General features: G+C 43.6%; 1 protein-coding gene across 1 annotated transcript in view; it reads left to right on the top strand.

Annotated features, from left to right (window-relative positions):
* Positions 1 to 366: 366 nt before the first annotated feature.
* Positions 367 to 18,949, top strand: part of NUP210 (nucleoporin 210) — a 48,995-nt gene continuing 30,412 nt past the window's right edge. The window contains exons 1-11 of the mRNA XM_053989445.1: positions 367 to 553; positions 7,867 to 8,003; positions 8,771 to 8,902; positions 9,707 to 9,803; positions 11,312 to 11,462; positions 11,783 to 11,915; positions 12,627 to 12,785; positions 13,243 to 13,311; positions 13,607 to 13,713; positions 14,707 to 14,847; positions 16,008 to 16,145. Coding sequence (XP_053845420.1) covers positions 399 to 553; positions 7,867 to 8,003; positions 8,771 to 8,902; positions 9,707 to 9,803; positions 11,312 to 11,462; positions 11,783 to 11,915; positions 12,627 to 12,785; positions 13,243 to 13,311; positions 13,607 to 13,713; positions 14,707 to 14,847; positions 16,008 to 16,145 — 1,419 coding nt within the window. The 5' untranslated portion in view covers positions 367 to 398. The remainder of the gene's footprint in view (positions 554 to 7,866; positions 8,004 to 8,770; positions 8,903 to 9,706; positions 9,804 to 11,311; positions 11,463 to 11,782; positions 11,916 to 12,626; positions 12,786 to 13,242; positions 13,312 to 13,606; positions 13,714 to 14,706; positions 14,848 to 16,007; positions 16,146 to 18,949) is intronic.

Genomic DNA, 18,949 nt, shown 5'->3' with positions numbered 1-18,949 from the left:
TGGCTTGTTCCAGCCCTGCTGTGGCAGCAGGACCAGGGCAGTGACCGTCCCTCTGTGCTGGGCTCGGGTGAAGCCACGCTTCGAATCCTCTGTTCAGCTTTGGTACCCCAAGACATACCAGACATTGAGGTGCTGGAGCCTGTGCGGGAAAGGGTCTGGAGCACGACTCCTATGAGATACTTGGGGTTAGGCCCGGAGAAAAGGAGGTTTTCCAAACAACCAGCGCCTCGCCGTTGGCACCGCTGGAGTTCCCCCGAGGGAAGGCGGCGCAGCCCCAGGGGGCGGAGGGCGGAGGGAGGCCCTGCCCCCGGGCCGCCCTGCCCTGCCCGGCCCGGCCCGGCCCCGCCGCGCCGCTCCCGCCGCACTTTCGCGCCCCGCAAGGTCCCGCCGTGCGCAGCATGGCTCCCCCCGCGCCCGGGGCGCTGCCTCTCCTCCTCCTCCTGCTGCACCTCGCCGCCTCCTCCAAGCTCAACACCCCCAAGGTGCTGCTCCCTTTCACCCGCGGCACCCGCGTCAACTTCACGCTAGAGGCCAGCGAGGGTTGCTACCGATGGTGAGTGCAGGTGCCGCCGCCCTTTGTCCGTTTCTCCCCCCACCGGCACCTGCGGCGGCTCCTCGGCCCGCGGCGGGGCCTGACGGCTCCCGAGGCAGCCGGGCCCTTTCCCACCGCTTTTACCTCGCTGCGGGTGGGTTTGGGCGGCCCAGCAGTGCGGGAGCAGACATGGAGATCATCCCGAAGGGGAAAGGTTGGTTGTTTTCTGCAGTGGGGGTTCAACCCGCTGCAGGGGGGGCAGTGTCTGCAGGCCGGGCCCTGAGCAGAAAGTCCCTGCTTGTAAAGGAAGCTTCCCGCCATGGCTCCGTGCCCGACATGTGCCTCACAGCCCTGTGCCCCCACCCACACACCCCACACACGTTCACCTGCTTCTCCTCGTACCCCACAGCTCCCAGCTGCTTCTCTCACACACACACACTCCACTTGCTTCTCCACGTACCGTGCCCACTCTGCCTCCACACCCCCCCATGTGCTCACCCTGCTGCCCCGCGCTCCCGCAGTGCCACCCCGCACACACATGGCCACTGTCCCACATGTCCAGGGACAGCACCCAGAAGTCGTGCTGCTGGTGTGGAAATACCCCTTCTCTTGCTGTAGTCCCTAATGAAGGTCCTGACAGCTTTGAGGTCAGGTTGTGGACTTAAAGGAGTTGTAGCTAAGTCGGGAGCCTCTCACTGCTGCTGTAAGTGTAGGTAACAGCACCCTTAATACTTCACCTGGAAACAGTGAAGCCGAGTTTTAAAAGTGAAAGCTTTCCCGGTTTTCTCAGTGTTGAGCACATGGGATGTACTCCAGGAACTTCTGCCTTGCACAGAGGGGAGGACTGGGTAGTGTTGAGCACAGAGGCTGAAGGCAAATCCCACAGCATGGGCAAATTTAGAAAGCTCACAGTAGTCTTCATGTTAAACAAATGTTGCCAACTCCTTGTCCTTTCTGTCGAGCTCCAGAATGGTAAGTTAATCAGTAATGAGCAGGAGGCACCCACCTGAAAAAGAAGCAGCAGTTGAGGTATGTTTAGGATAATACTTCCATATGTGCCAGATGGACGCATGTAGCAGTTTTCAGTTGTTTTGTATGTGGCAGTTACTGAAATACATCTTAAAGGGCTATATTTTCATTCTCTTAGTTTCTTTGCTTGGTTGTTGTACGTTTCTCATCTCTGGGCTGGGTACAACCCTTTGGTCTGTTACAATTTATATATTTGAGGATGCTTATGCAGAAGAGAAGTAATTAACTTTATCCAGAAGTCAACTAAATGAAAGTTATTAGATGAGCTGCTTGTGGTCATGTAATTTAATTTTTAGTGGACCACTTTAGTGAAAATCTCATAACTGTGGGTTTTTTTCTCTTTTCTTACTTGAATTTTTGAAGGCTGCTGATTCTTTAAAAGGGTTTGGTTTGTGAGGTAAAGTACATTGCATAAAGCTGAACCCCAAAACTCATCAAAGCACTAGTAAAATCTGGAAGTATAGACTCCCTTTCCTGTTTGCCAGTGAGCTGTGAGATGATGCTGGACTGGCTGCAGCCACTCCTGCACATGCCAGGTGCTATCCTGCTGTCAGAAGCATGGAGATCTTTGCTAATCTCACTGAAGTCTGCGTATGAAAAGATGCAAGATTGTTCTCCAGAGAAATGCCATATTTGATCCACATCCATATCTAATAGAGGTGATTTTTGTGCACTTCAGAGCATGTTCTATTGGTGCTGTTTGCCAGTATGCAATGATTCATCCCTCATGCAGACAGGCCTCAACATCCTTTTCCATCCTCTCCCTCTGCCCTTCAGAGATGAATTTTGGTTGAGAATTAAGGAAATTACACCTAATTCACCTTCTGTGTGCCATCATCTTCTGTGGCTTGTAAATGGGCATTTATTCACTTGTGCTTTGCAAGGCCTGGCAGGATGTGGGTTGTGAAACTCCACAAAGGTGTCGAGGGTGTGCTCAGCAAACCCTCCTGAGGAAGCAGGAGCCGTGTGTGTGCCTGGGCAGATGCAGCAGTTGCATCTGGGGCTCTCTCCCTCTGCATCCTTGTCCCCGCAGGCCTGGAACTGTGGGGGGATAGAAGGAAATGTGTCTGGAGGAGCAGCTGCACAGCCACTTGCTGACAGAGTTCTGTGCTTCCTGTCTGAAGGAGCTGTCACTGGAGAGGGGCTGTCGAACTGAACAAGTTAGGAAGTACCAAATGCAATGGCTTGGGATGGAGTGACTCTTCCTCACCTTTGGGAAATGATAGGTGTGTTTGCATGCAAGAAAGCAGGGATTTGAATGGAAATGGTCAGATTCAGGCCCTCTCTGTCTGGAGAGGGGACTGGGGGTTTGTAATAGGAGAGATTGTGGGGTTAGAGGTGGTCTATGAGAGCTGTTCTGGTTGTACAGCAGCATCTGATAGCTGCTTGACACCTTTTGAAGGTCTGCATTACTCATCTCAGGCATTCAGAATTCAAAGCTAAGTGTCCAATTTCCTGAAAGATCAGTCTACAGCATGTTGTGACCTTACTTTTTCCCAGTTTCCCTTTCAGCCTTCAAGTTTACCTCTGAAAGTAGGATATTTTCAGTGATTGTAGTGGTATCTGAGAGTTGCACTGATTGAGGGGGAAAGGTTCAAGTTCATCCCAGCAGACTGGGAGTAATGGTAAAGTTACAAGCATGGCTCTAAAGTATTTTCTGGTTTTCAAGATGCTCATGCCTTCTAGAGTTTGGGTTGCCTTTATATTAAAATTATTTTTTGGGAAAAGCTTTGTTTTCAAAGCACACGGTGTTTCCATCTGTTAATGTTGTATATGGTACTATTTTCAGGCATAAAATACAGTCTGTGCAGATATATTTAGCATTTATATTGCATCTGTATTTGTCTTTTAACTACCTTAATCCATAAATTACACCTGAAAGAATGAAAGCATTCAGAAGCAGATTTTTCTCCTTGAAACCTGCCTAATAACATTTTTGGGAGGAGGATGGGAACACACATGCACAAAACCCATTTCCCCTTAAGGTACACTCCATGGCTGGGTATTTGTAGCAGAAATTATCTGCAGTGTACAAGTATGTTTACATATCTCATTATTTCATGGAGTGTAGAATTGAGATACATGGTGAGGACTGGTGAAAATGAAGAGGAGTTTATTTCTACCTTAATGAGAGGTTTGTGTGTGCTACTGAAGCCCTCACTGAGGGGGTTGTATTGAGGTACTTGCCATGGGAGAGGAGCTGGTGGCACAGTGGTAAAGGGAGAGGTGCAGTGGCCGAGTGGTGTTGGAGCTGTGGGATGCACAGGTACTTCCAGAGAGCCCAAACCCACTGCACAGTGCTGCTGTCACAGTAGTTGGCTGGCAAAGCTCATTTTCCAGCTCCTTACCTTGTCATACTTTTGTTGTAGATTGATCTTACTTCTCCATGTGCTGGCTTGTGTGCTTTTAAAAATCTGTATCAGTAGTGTTGTTCATTGAGATCTGTTGCTTTGCTCTAAGACCAATAGTCTCATCCCTGGTAATGTGGGAGTTGTGTTGTTTCCTGGATCACCTGTTTCACCACAGGTCTAAAAAAACCCGTCTGACTGTCACTGAAAAATGTTTTGTGTGAGATACTGTTAACTTCCATATTGTGAAGTGACATCTTAAATAATGTTTGTTATCCCCCTCTCTGCTTCTCACCTGCTCTGCATTTCCCACTTGTAAGGCACTGCAGTGGGCAGCAGGATGTTCTCCCTCTCCCTGAGTCACCTGGCTGTGCTTTCCCAGCAGGGCTTCAAGCTCTTGCAAGTGCCAGCAGGAGCTCAGAGTTGGTTTGAAGTGTGCTAGGTGGTAAAATGAGAGGGGCTGTGCTGCTGTGGCTCAGGTGTGTGTGTTACCTGAGAGTGTTGGCTCAGAACCAGAGCAGGGGGTGCGAGTCTGTAGCAGAAGTGTTCTGACAGAGCCCAGGAGGCATAAGAAATAATGTTGTTTCTCTTTGCTGATGTGTGAATATCAGTGCAAGTTTACTGTTGAAAAAAGCTTTTTCTCAGTCTGAGCATCACCTGCCTGCTAAGGCAGACAGAAGGTTTAGGGACTTGTTGATTTGGGGCAACATTTCATTGCTGAACACCCATGAAATACATGTTTTAGACTTTTGCTCATTTTTCAGTCCCAAGAGTGACTATATGATGTCCCCAGTGTATTGGTCAGTCCAATCTTCCCAAACTCTTGGAGACTTCTACTGCCCAGTTTCCCTCTGACCGCACACCTGCCCAAATGCCTGATAAAATTCTAAAAGATCAGATCAACTGACAGTCGTGGTGCAGCTCCACAGAGGTGGATTTTTGCTGACTCAGTCAGCTGAGTTCAGTCTGAAGAGCTGACAGAACAGTATAAAACACTGGAGCAATAAGAATCAACAGAGAATTGCCAGGGAGAGAAACAGGAATAAGTGCCTGATCTTTGAACCAACTGATAAATAAATGAAGTATAATCCAGTGGGATATTGACTGACATGTGGTGTTACAGAACAGTCAATGAAGAGCACAGGCCTGGGTTTGGGTAGATGTGTGGATGCAGTCTTGGCACATGGCTCTGTGTCTGGGGCCCTAGAGGGGGATGGAAATGGTGAATGAAGCAGAAATTGACAAGAGGACTGGCAGCCTCTTTGCCGGTGCCATTCATTCCTCAACAAGTAGGATTTTTCTCTGAGGGAAATACAAACTGGGAACTTTTGTGAGCTTTTTTCCCCTTCCCTCCTCAGTCTTCTTTCAAGTCCTTCCTCCCTGCCTTGCCGTTTCTTACAGGCGCTGGCTTGAGATCCAGAGCGAGTGCCAGAAATGCTTCCCATTGCTGGCTTCTCAGGATCTAATTTTGCCTTCTGACAAGCCCAGCTCTCAATGTCACACACACTGACACACTGCTGAAGAGCTGCTGTAGTTGACAGAGGATATAAATTGGGGGTTTTGTCACTTAAAGCTGAAGTTTCTTTTTCTTGGCCATCTAGGATCCAGTAGTGATCCCAGCGTAGTGCTGCTGTCATCCCCAGCCTGGCTGATTAATGCCTTTGCCTCTCTGTGCTTGGCCCTGCATCCAGGTAGCTGTAAACAGAATGTGCTTCTGATATTGCTGAATGATAGAGGGGTCACCAGATACTTCCTGTGTTCTGATGGAAAAAACACTACTTGTGCAGATTGTTTTTAAATATAAATCCATATGAAACCAAGCCTCAGAAAGGCCCGCTTGAGTAAAATTTGTATTAGAAAAAAGACATTCAGCTGATGTTCTACCTCTTAAACTATTGCTAGAAGCCAAATAGTGTCTAATCTCAGTTTTTCTACTGCAATGACTGGCTTTTAGCTGTAAAAGCTTGAAAGTTCCTTTAAAATTGGGGAGTGTATGTATGTTTACAGTTAAGATTTAATTTTTGTTGATCTTTGTTCCTCCCTTTTCCTAGTCTGAAAAGTATCCTGTAATTAGATTCCATTTTACAAAACTGCTATTAGTGCAAACCACAGTGGTTTTGTATTACAATTCATAGCCAGATATTAAAAGAACAAATACAAACCTCAGTGAAACCCCTGTTGTGTTGTAAACACAATCAATACCAGACTGCAAGAATGCAAAATCCTCAAATTAATAACAAAAAATCTAATGGCAGAGAGTATTAAGCAGTGTAAAGAGCTAAATAAAAGTCAGTTTCCTACATATAATACTTATTTAAAAATACCTGCGTGCAGACTAAGATAAATGCACATGCTCAGCTTCAAAAGCCAACCAGGCAAGTATAGGAAAAGCCTTACTTGTTGTGAATGCTTATATTGTTTAAAGAAACTTGCTAAATGTTGGAAAACTGTTTCATGGTTGCCTGGGAACAACAGAACAGCAGGAAAATAACGAATTGCTCACTTTTAATCTCTAAAATATTTTAATTTTTTAGAATAAAGCTGTGTGCTATTAATAGAGAAAATCATATTGTTTTAGAAACAGTGTAATCCCTATAAAAGATATGCACATATTTGTGTACATTGTTTAGGTATATAGACTAGATATAAACAAACAATTTTCAGGTTTAAGCTTTTAATTGGTGTTTAAATTGCCCATTGCATACTGCTGTGGGCTGTTTTTTCCTTGATCAGATGAAGTACTTTGAAATTCTGGGTCAGCAGTTGATACTGTCGTTTCAAAATCCTCTAAAACTGCTCCTTATGTAAGCAAAATACTGTCGGGAGCTTAAGGTTCGAAACGGGATTTGCAGTTTTATTGCAGTGGCTACAAGCAGAGGCCCCTGCTCACCTGGGCTGCAGCTGTTAACTCTCAGATAATTCAGTGCAGTGTGATGTGTTGTTTTTCAATAGATACAATTTTAGTTAAGGAGAAATTCAGTTTTTTTTCTGGTGTGGATTTGTTGGTTGTGCCAGTAAGAGAAGGAGGTGAAACTGAGTCTGGGAACTCAGTCATACATGACATTGTTGTTTGTTTGGAACTCCCAATCTGCTCCTTGCTGGGTTAGAGAATTTTCCCCACACATCCCAGGTAGGCATTTCTGTACATCTTTGAGAAAAAAAGTCCAAACCATCCAGCTTCCCCAAATTACCAGGGGGTAATCCAGTGCCCAGTTTAGATTGCATTTACCAGATAATGCAGCTGTCTGCACTAAGTTTTCATCAGATCTGCTGTTATCATCCGGAGAAGCAATTCCCAAGCAGCTTTGTCACCCATCAGTGCTTGCTTTCATTGTTTTAATCCTTCAAAGGGCCCTTGTGAGCGGATCCCGGGCACACAGCAGGGCTGGGTTCCCGAGCAGCTCCCGGCGCTGCCTCTCTCCCTCCCTGCCCGGCTCCGGGCCATGAGCGCGGCCGGGGAGCAGCAGCTGGGACCGCCCCTGGCACAGCCTGGGCATGGGGCTGAAGGTCTGGAATGACTAGCAAGGGCTTTGGCTGCTGCAACATTTCACTGGCTCTGCAGTTACCCCTCAGATGTGTAGTGCTGCTAGCTCAGATTTACTTTCAAGAGGCTTGGTTTTTAATAACTCTTCAACTTTTGTTGTTTTATCTTGACGGTTTTGGTACACTGGAAGGGAGAGCTGGGCTCCACTAAGTAATGCCCTGGCCTGCTCCATGGGTTTAGGGGAAGGTTGATTGATTCCGTGGTGGGAGAATGCTGAGCTTGCCTGCCCTGCTTCTAGTCTGAGCTTTATCCGTCCTCGGCCCACGTTTGCCTTGGCTGGTGTCCTTGAGGAGCTGCTGCCATCTACTCTTCCCAAAGCCAGCTGCTGACCACGCAGCATGTCCCAGGTGAATTGCTGGGGCGGCTTTGAAGGCAGAGCTGTGATCTGTGTGCTGACAGCTCCCCACCTGCAGGTCATCCACGCGGCCGGAGGTGGCGAGCATCGAGCCGCTGGGGCCCGACGGCTGCCGCTGCTCACAGAGAGCGCTGGTCCAGGCGCGCTCCTCGCAGCCCACGCGCCTCACCACCATCATCTCTGCCGAGGACACACGTGAGTCTGAGCAAACTGCTGCTTCTTGTGGGCGTCTGCCGTGCTCCGGGAACAAAGCTGAGACCTAGAGGTGCACAGGCACATTTCACTTCCTATGTACAGTCATTTTAGACTTTGCATTGCTGTGGGTTTTAACTTCTGTTTGCCTCAGATAAGTGTTAATGATTTTAATGATACACCCAGGAAAAAGGTAATTCTTAAAACTCCCATCCCCCAAAATCCACAAATAGAGGGAGTGACTGAAATATAAAAAAGTGTTCAATAAAAATGACTAGTGCAAATCCAGCTTTTCAAATGCAAAGTATCTGAAAGTTGCTTTTGTGTCTGTCATACAATATACCTGGTTAGTTTTTAAAGTGACAGAGAGGCAAAACCAGATGGCCAATTAAATGCAGTGCAGTCACTAACTGAAGGAGTTTATGGGCGTTTATTGTCTGTGGGTAAAAGCCATTAATTTCTCTGGGACAGGAGAGCACTGTAGCAACTCTGCATAAGCACTCCCAGATAACACCTGCACCTGTCAGTGTAGATGGAAATCAGAGTTTCTGCAGATTTATTCTGCAGTTCAGTGAGGAAGGGAACTGTTTTTCTTGCTTTCTGAGCCACCGTTTGACCACGAGTTTCTTCATGGAAGTCACGACCAAGTTTCAGTTCCTTCAGTGTCTTGTGTCACTGGCTAAATTTGAGGTGCATCTTGACTAATTATTGTTCTTGATGAGCACATCCAGTGTTGTGCTTTCTTGTGCTCTTTCTGATGTCTCTTCAAGTGACTGGACAAGTGCTTCGCTGTGATGCCATCGTTGATTTAATTCATGGCATTCAAGTTGTGTCCACAACGAGAGAGCTCTACCTTGAGGATTCACCACTGGAGCTCAAAATTCATGCTTTGGATTCTGAAGGTAAGAGATCTGCTTGTAGGAAATTAAATATATATTGAAAGTTCTAACTGTCTGATACATGTACTAGCTTTATTTGTCACACTGTTGTTTGTTTGAAGCCAAGTGGAGAATTTTAAGGAGTTTCTCTGGATAATACGTTGTGTTCTTTTTTTTCTTTTGAGCTGAGGTAGTCTAAAGAATTTTGCAAAAAGATGTTTTTGTGAACGGTCAGGTATCTGACAGGAGGTTCAGAGGTGATGTTTGAGATCAACCACCTATTGCTCAATTTGTTTAATTACTATACAAACACTCACTTTTGGGACACACTATTTAGGCTCATAGGAGTCAGTGCCTTTGTGAATGTATTGTTATTTAATAGGATCAGAAAACTTCTGCTTTTGTAGCATCAGAAAAAGAGCCATGATCTGGTAAGAATTCTATGCTTACAGCAATCAAGTTTTGTGCACACATAGCACTCAAAGCAAGGGATTTTTAGGACAACTACTGAAGGGAAATAATGTGTCAAGCTGCTATAAAAGGTGGAATTAATTGTTTTGATTACTGTGCCCATCCCACCTGTGTTTGTAAACCATGAATGTCAGGTGAAGTATGGTAATATATTAATAATGAAAAGTAAATTTGTTTTTATCCTATGTGTAGTGCTGGATTCGTGGCTTGGTGTTGTGCAAACTCAAGGGTACTTCATGGTTCTTCTTGTAGGGATAAAATAGAGACATTTCCCAGGGAAATAAGTCATGGTTTATGTTCAGGAAGACTCTATGCTCGTTCTCTATTTTTGTTTTAATCTGGTTGTTTGATTTGTAGGAAACACTTTCAGCACTTTGGCAGGGTTGGTGTTTGACTGGACAGTGGTGAAGGACCCAGAGGCCGATGGCTTCTCAGACTCCCACAACGCTCTACGGTAAAGCCATTTCCTTTGGTCTCAAAAGTTTGTTCAGTCTGATGCATGAAAAATACTTCCCCACATCTAGGCAGTTTACTGAACTGGTGCCTAAAACCATAATGTTAAGGGTCAATTGTTTCAGGTTGGGTTTTTTGAACCTACTTGACAGCCTGGGCACTTCATTCTCTGTTTAGTTTAACTGATAGTATTCGTGAGCAGCTCTGGTAGCTCTGATGCAATAATCAGAAATAAACAGATGCAGTTGTTGATCTTGCTGAAACATCTCATGCCAAAGGAAGATTTACCAGTAATATTGTTATCTCAGGATTTCAGCAGAGTTTTATTTTAGGCTTTTTAAGGAAAAAAAAGTCATCTGCCATTTCAGAAAGGAGCTCTCTTAACCTTAAGAGTTTCGGGTGTCAGTGGACACTTAGTTCTGGTGTTGAGATAGGAGGATTCCTTGTGGGGAAACCAGTTCTCCTACAGAGCAGAATGGTTAACAGCCAACTTCCATCCTCAAACTGACACTCCAAATACGCTGCAAGTGGAGTGGGGGGAGCCAGCAAGACGTTGCTCCTGGGCAAACACAAACTGAGTTTGCAGCCTTAGAGAAGCAGCGTTGGCTGGGGAAAGCCTGCTAAGCCCATAATACACCTGAAGCTGCAGGTAAGGTACTAGTGAGAGCCAGAATGAATGGCTTAGTGGGACTGGATATCCCAAGTCCTGGTACATATGGAGCTTTTTTTTTCAGTATAACTATTTGCTGATGTGATTTTAACCAAACTAATATTGATATATACTCTACTGTTAGCATAACTATGAAACCATAAAAATGTTCTACAGGTGGTGCAGCTTTGCGAAATAAATCATAAATTGTCATGAATATGTTAATATCCATAACTGTTCTCCATATGGCTCTACTGGTTTTTCTCTGAAAGTGCACATGAAGCCAAGCAGGTCATGTGCATACAGAAGGTGACAACCTGTAAAACATGCTCTTCTTTCCAAAATTTCCTGTCATTTGCCCATTCATGGCAAATTCCTTCCCTCTCTTTTGCCACTGTTCACTGAAATTTCTAACAGTTACTACAAGTTTTCTGCTTGTAGATGATTTTCATAGTCATTTGTTAAATACATCCTGGCTTCTTGAGGGAGGTCAGAGTTACGTTCTGGGTTTGTTGAGCTGTTGCTTTTATAAACATAAGCTTTGGGTCTTGCACATTAGTTCTTCTACAATATAGGGAGTTTTTGCAGTCTCACCTACTGAACAAACTGGAGGGGTCATTGTAGACAACATGTGCAGTCTTGTGATAGCTCACAAGTGAGCTTCAGACAGACTTATCTGTCACAGAAACTAGCTGCAGATACCTCAAAGAATGAATAAAATTTGGATATCTGGTCCCAGGCAAATATCTTAAATTGGCTTAAAAATGGAAGTGGCTGAGAGTAGATGCTGGTGGTGTTTCTCTGTGGGTTTACAAAGGTTGGTTAACAATTTTCCGTTCACTTTGTGATTCACCTTTCAGTATACTCAAGTTCTTAGAATCCACTTACATCCCACCTTCCTATATAGTGGAAATGGAAAAAGTTGCCAAGCAAGGAGATACCATTCTGGTGTCTGGAATGAAAACAGGGAGTTCTAAATTAAAGGCAAGACTTCAGGAAAGCATCTATAAGGTAAGATTTCTGAATGTCAAAGGAGAAGATGGATTTCTGAATGTGTGAATGAGCATCTGTTTTTCTGTAGTCTTCAAAATGATCTTCATATTGACATGAATTTCTTCTTTATTCTTGCACTGTGTGCACAGAGCAGATCTCTGTACCATTCACTGTCCCTTGCATTGCCCTGTTGTGACAAAAGTCAAGATGAAACTAAAGAGCCAATTGCAGCAAATAATGTTTTTCACTTCCAGAGTCTAAGTTCCTGCTGCATGGTCTGTTTCAAACAAATGAGCTGCTTTTAATGTGGTTACTTTTCTTTCCCCCTCTATTAACAGGATGTACACCCTGCAGAAGTCAGATTGCTTATTTTGGAAAACATACTTTTAAATCCAGCATATGACATTTATCTTCTGGTAGGAACATCAATTCAGTACGGAGTTCAGAAACTGAGGCAAGGGAAGATCACAGGTTTGTTCTATTCTCATTTATTTTTATTTTTTAATGCTTTGTGTGAATTTTTAATTGTGTTTAAACTACTTTGTTAATGTTTAATACTGTTTTCCTAAGGCACACAGTGATACAGCTGTTTAGTTCTTTCCGTCAAAAAAATTGTGACTGTTAAGAATATACTCTTGCAGATTGGTCAAGGATGTAGAGACAAGGGTAACTTAAAGTGGGAGCTAACACTGTCATTTTAGATGTTGACAGTCACTAAGGAATTGGCTGACTTTCTTACTTAAATCAAATTTAGATTAGTAACTTTTCTAACAGAAAATGTTTTATTGGCAAATGGATTTACTCCACAAAATGAAGCCTTTATAAATGTGGGTTAGCTGGCTTTATGCCCATTTCAAAATGCAGTGCCTTGAGTTTTCTCTCCTTTTTTCCTTTTTTCCCTTTTGTCTTTTTTTTCTTTTGAAGCTGGAAATGAGTTGAATGTTAGGTCTAAATACTGAGATGATATTAGTTGGGAATTGCAGTTTCACAGGCATTAAATTTGCCAAGAAGCTCGTTTTGTGTGTGTGCTATGAGGACAGAAGTGCTATTTTTACAAGACACTAGAAATATTGATTTAATATATGCACTAGGCATCAATAAAAAATAATCAGCAATAATTAGCAGCAGCTAAACCTTGCCACACCTGCTTTTAATGTTTCCTATGTTTTGTTTCATGTCCAGAAATAGCAATGCCATCAGACCAGTATGGGCTGCAGCTCCAGAACAACATCCTCCATCCCAAGGGAGATCCCTCCCGGCCAGTTGCCAAGCTGGACCAGGCAACATCCACTGTGACTGCGTTGCAGCAGGGCCAAACCAACCTCATCCTGGTGCACAAGAGTATCCTTCCTTGGGAATGCTTGTCCAGCCACCACTGTGGCAGGAGACAAGCTTTCCACCCTTGGCAACACAGAAAGATCAAGTTATCCTCATTTGTATCAAGAGTCTGGAAATCAGGAGCTGTGGAAAGCAGCACTGCTGTGAATTCAGTCTCAGCAGAGCTGTCTGATGCCATGGAATGCTTTAACAAATTAGGTTGGCAAAAGATCAGTTAAATCATGTCTGTTCCCCTCAGTCACTGTAGAAATATATGAGGCTTTATTTAATTTTTATATTTCCATCATTATATTCTCTAGTGAGATCTCTCCAAAGTGCTCACTGTCTTGCAGTGAAGTGGGGATAATGTTTATTTGCAGTGTACGCTTATCTTTAAAATAGCCAAAGAGGCATGAGGAGTCCCAGGAGAATGCTGATCCTGACTTGTGCTGAACCGTGTGTTCCTTGACTGAGCCCTCAGGTATCCGCATGCAGGGGGTGTCCAGGCTGCCCAACAGCACTGTCTATGTGGTAGCTCCTGCATACTTGGGTTGGTATTGCTGCAATCATCCTGATTGCATAATGCAATTTCTGGCCTTGTTTCTGTGATTTTCATGCTGTATCTCCACGCTTCAGTTCAGTGTTAGTTTTCACGGAAAAGCAATTTTATTCATAAAAGTAGCTCAATGTGAAATAGGTTTTATGTACTTTCTTTTATCTCTGTAGTCAGCAGTTTAAAATAATGAATGTTCATCTGCAGAGTGTGGGCACCAGAAGCAAAAAGCTTTTCTCCATTAGATAAAGAGGCTGCTGGTTTGTGCTGTTCAATATTTCCTGTTTTGCAGGATTTACAGTTCATCCAGGTGACAGATGGGTCCTGGAAACGGGCAGACTTTATGAAATTACAGTTGACGTGTATGATAAATCAAGCAATAAGGTGTATTTATCTGATGTAAGTTGAAATGTGTAGATACTTTGCAGTGACTGTCTCCTAAATCCTGACTTGCTTGGGAATTATTTGAGTGATTTCTTATTTACATTGAGACAGGACAGTGCAAAGCTAGTTGTTTCTTGCCTCTTCTTTTTTACCATTTGTTTTGTTGTTGTTACTTTTTAAAAATAAAGCACTCTGGGTGATTCATGTGAAATTATTGGACTCTGAAGTGCTGTAGAAAAAAAAAAATGGAAGTTGGACAATGTCTTTTAGGTTGGATGGGGCTTGGAGCAACCTTAAATCATCCAGTGCCACCCCTGCCATGGCAGGGACACCTTCCACTGTCCCAGGCTGCTCCCAGCCCTGTCCAGCCTGGCCTTGGGCACTGCCAGGGATCCAGGGGCAGCCACAGCAGCTCTGGGCACCTGTCCACCCTCCCAGGGAAGAGCTGCTTCCTTAATTCTAGATACTAGGTGCCAAATACACATAGTTCTTAAAAACTGCAAAGAAAATGAAATTTAAATAATTCAGTTGCAACAAGAAAAATTTTATTAAATTATTGCTTTTGATAGTATTGGAGCTAGGGGAATATTATTTGCCCATAATTGCTTTTTGGGATACAGATCTGAGTTTGAGCTAGAGCTCAGTAGTGTGCCTTTGAGACAGTATATTCATGTGTTCTTTGTGTTGAAGAAGGAAAAAAATCAGAAAAATACTGTAAAATATGAATTATTTAATGGTATAAATATGGGTACTTTCATGTTAAATTACATGTTGCTGATAATTTAAAAAGAAACTTTCTGTGGAGTTAATGTTGTCTCTAAATGTAAAATCTTACTGAAAGACTGAAACTTCCATAGGGAGAGTTCTAATCATTTTCAGCAGCATGTCTTTGAACTGTGTTATTAAACAGTGGTTTGCTCACTGACTTGTTGTTGTATATTTAGGGCTTTCTGTCCTCCATTGATGTCAGTCACCTGTGGCAATTTCTATTTCATGTTTTGGTTTTAGAATATCCGAATTACTACAGAGCTGTCCGAAGAACACTTTGAGGTGCTGCAGTCCTCTCTGAATGGGTCCTATCATTATGTGATGGCTCTAAAGGCAGGTCAGACCACGATTGATGCTGCACTGACATCAGTGGTTGATCAGGTGTGTCTTTGTGAAAACTCTGCTTCACTGGTAGGCCTAAAAATAATTGAGCTGTGCAGTAGTGACTTCCTAGCAAAAGGAAGCCTAAGAATTACATGGGTCTGAGCTGTCTTTGTTTGAACAGATTAAGAACCAAATTCTAAAATCCTTTCTTCATGAAAACTGTCAATTGAGTCAACAGAGGATTTGCTTAAATTAAAGACTGTGGGATTTTGCTCCCAAGCATGTGGCAAACTCCTGTTCAGGCAGTGGTGCACAGCACTGATTTCTTTTCTCGTGGCAGATCCTTGTACTGGGCAAGGGGCCTCTCACAGGCTGAGGGAATTTTACACTTTATTGTGGTAGGATCATCACTCATACCCTGACCTTGTTCTGCAGTCAGTTACATTGGGGAAGTTTGCTATCAATTGGTAAGTGACCTTAAACTCTGGAATGACAATTTGCCAAATGTATCAGCCTGCACATTTCTCCAAATTAATATTCATTAACTTTCTGCTGGTTGGGCAGGCTGCTGAATGTATGGCTAACTAGGGCACGTGGTGTGGAAGTGAGTTGCTTTTGCTTGAAAATTCAACACTTCAACCCATTTGCTGTGAAATCATTTTAGTGATTCCTTGAGCAGGATTTAGTAGCTCCTTCAGTGTGATAAGCCTCAGTCATTTTCTGTGTCAGAGATATTCTCTTCAGTGGAAGAGCATCCCCTGAGAGTTGTTTTTCCCTCAGAACTGCAGTAACAGTGTGTTGTGCCAGAGGGTTGTGGCACTGCAGTGACAGCAGAGCTGTGAAGACCAGTGTTTGGGGGGGCTGAGCAATGGCTCTTTCAGGCTGAATTTTGTACACAGTGGGATGAGCAAAGAGTAAATACAGGTGTTGAGCCTCCAGATTGGTTCTCCAATTGAGGTCTCAAAATAGGAGCAGTGAAAGAGTGTATTTCTTCTTGCCTTTTAAATTAGTGTGGGCACCTGGATCTTCATAGCAATAGCACTCATTTAATACAGTGGCACACCTTGCTCACTAGGAGCTCTGTTCATAAGTGCTCCTAAATAGTTTTCCTTCCTCTCTGAGGTATTTTCAAGAACTTGTCTGTACCTAAGGACTAGACATTAACTCTGGGAAGCTCTGTGGTGCCATTTATAACACTGTGCTTTTGCACTTTGCAGGATGGAGGTGTTCATACCTTACCAGTTCCAGTGCGAAACCAGCAGGATGTGGAGATCTATGTTCCAATATTTCTTGTACCCAGCATTCTGATGTTTCCTTGGCAGCCAAAAGCAGGAGTCTACCAGTACACCATCCAGGTATGCCAAAGAAGTACCCAGCTGCAGGGAGTGTAACTCAGGCAGGCACACAGAGGCCTGACACCACCGAGCTAGGGTTGACTTTGGATACTTCAGGCACAGTGGCATCCAAAATGTAACTTGGAGGAACTTCATGGGACGTTAGTTACAGGAGTTAATACACAGTTTTAAAAAAGCACCAACAAACATAAAAACCCCACTTGACTTCTACCTCTTGTCTTCCTCTCTCCCTCACGCACGCACCACGCACCTATGCCTGGGATGGTTTGGAATTCCAGGAGCATCCTATATGCAAAGATCCACAGCAATCATTAGAGGCTGCCCTTTGCTGGCAGGGATGGGAAATATGAATGGGAGTGTGAAGTGACTGCAAAAAAGGGCATGGCAAGATTAATTAGCAGCACTCTGCCAGCCTTGGACATCAGTATTCCTCACTGGCCAAACACCTCGTGCTCCTAATACACAGTTCCAGGGAGGCAAAGGCCACAGCTCATTTACATGATTTCCATGTTTACTAGGTGTGTCTTTGCTCCCAAGCTGTCAGTTAGTTATTCCTTATGCTTCATGAAGCAAATGGTTTGTGTTCCAGTATCCAGTATCTCCAGTCTAAGTAGGGAAAAGAAAGTTGTGCTTTCTCAGCCCAGACTCTTATCCCAGGCCAGTGATACCCAGACCCTGCACTCAGGTGTTGGATGCACAACTCCCACCTCTCCCTTTTAGCACAAAGTAATGCTCAGTTTTGGATCTGTGTTAAGTAAACTATATCCAAATAGGCAGCAGGACACTTGGTGCCAGGCTCTTCTCCCAGGTAACAAGGGATAGGATGAGAGAAAACATCCTCACATTTACATTGGATATTAGACAAAATTTTTTCACAGGAAGAGTTGTCAAGCACTGGCACAGGTTGCCCAGGGCAGTGGTGGAGTCACCATCCCTGGAAGGGCTCAAAAATCGTGGGGTGTGGCACCTGAGGACGTGGTTCAGTGGTGGACTTGATAATCTCAGAGGTCTTTTACAGCCTTAGTGATTCAGTGACTCCATGGAGAGAGTCAATCTCACAGGATTAAACTGCATTCTCCAGTGTAAATGTAAGGGCAGCTACATTGAGTTAAGCCCTGCATCTCTACTTGTCTGTTCTGTGGGATTAGTTTGGTTTATTTCATGCTATTCCTGACCACACCAGCAGAGTGTGGTAAAAATTTTTAGTACTAAATCTGCATTTTCAGTACTTCATAATTCTGCTGGAGTTTTTCCAGTAAGGGAAAGGAAATGTGGTTTTGTTTCCTACCTCTTTCACAGTTCTGGTCTTACCTTATCTTGCATATATAATGAAGTATTTCACTAGAGAACATTCCTTCATGGTACTGCAATAATTGTGTCGCTGTCCTTACTTTACTCTGATTTTTTCCTATAAAAACATAGACACTTTTTTCTCCCAAGATTTAAATTTTGCTGAAACTGAGACCTTTCTTCTGGTCTCTAGATCCCACAATACTACTGGTGAACAGCATACACACAGCTCAGCTGTTCCTGCCTCTCCATCAGAGTTTGCCTCCCACTCCGTAGCTTCAGTCAGGCTATTTCAAACGGGTGAATAAAGTTTTTCTGAAAATAAATTGAAAGGGATTTTTGGATCTAGCCAAATTTTGCTTATAGCTGAAGTAACTCCCTCCAGATGGTATCAGAATGCCTGGCAAGTTTTCCTTTGGCAGCTGTCTGGTTTGTTGGGGGTTGCTTTGTTCATATTTGTGCTAATGAGATGTTTCTGTTGCCTTCCTTCGGTGCACGCAGGAGAGGTGCAGTGCCAGCTGTGTGAGGCTGAGCACGTGGAGGTTCCTGGGGAGGGCATTGCTCCCAGGTAGCAGTGTGGAGCTCCCTGCCAGGCTCTGGGTAATGATGAAGCTGCATGGGAAGCTGCTTTTCCCTTCCTCTCCTCAGTGCAGACTGACTGCCAGAGAGAGAAAATGTAGTGAGGTGTCTGGGGTTTATGGTTTGTATCTGAGACTTCATACAGTTATTAAGACTTGGGTATTTCTGTTTTATGTTTTCTGCTCATCTCCCTGTTTCAACTGAAACACCTTTACAAATATGTTGAGCTCTTGGATTCTTTTAGCCTTTCTCACCACATCCCATGCATCTCCTGTAACACACCACTGTAGCATTCATGTTCTCTAGAGAGAGAGGCATAATTCTGTCTCTCAGGAGAAGCACAGAGAAAAGAAGAGAAAACAATCTTTATTTTTACTCCTTTGTTTTCCCTGTATAGAATTTAATATATAAATTGTTTACCTAAAGTGATTACTTGATTAGATTCTAGTAAAAGTTAAGTTCAATAACCAATCAAATCCAGCTGTATCTCAAAACTCTCAAGAAACAGTCACAAGTTTATTAGTTAATAAGTAAGTAAAAAGTATATATATAAAATAAGATAGTCTCTCTTTAAATAGTATATTAATGTAATATAGTATAGTTTTAATAAAACTATCCTTCAACTTTCTAATCTAAAACCAAACATCATCGTTTCTTCCCAGTTGGGGTTGCCCTTTTTTACTATACACCACTACCTATTTATTTGTCTGTGTCCTTCTGTAATCAGGTTGTGCACGTGCTCAGAGAAAGGAAGAAGGGAAATGACCGTCCTCTTAATTTTCTTTTTTTTCTCTTTCCCTGGTAAAAATTAAATTTTAAGCTCCTGCATAATTTAGATTTGTGTGTTTTCCACACGGTCCCTCTAGACAAGATTTATCACTTTGTTCGTTTTTAATTATGAAATAGGTTAAAGGAAATGCTGAGGAAGTTAAAGA

This window comes from Vidua macroura, chromosome 13, assembly GCF_024509145.1.
Source record: "Vidua macroura isolate BioBank_ID:100142 chromosome 13, ASM2450914v1, whole genome shotgun sequence".
In the NCBI taxonomy this organism is placed as follows: domain Eukaryota; kingdom Metazoa; phylum Chordata; class Aves; order Passeriformes; family Viduidae; genus Vidua; species Vidua macroura.
The sequence above is the reverse complement of the archived record's forward strand: the minus strand, read 5'-3'. Positions and strand labels throughout refer to the sequence as shown.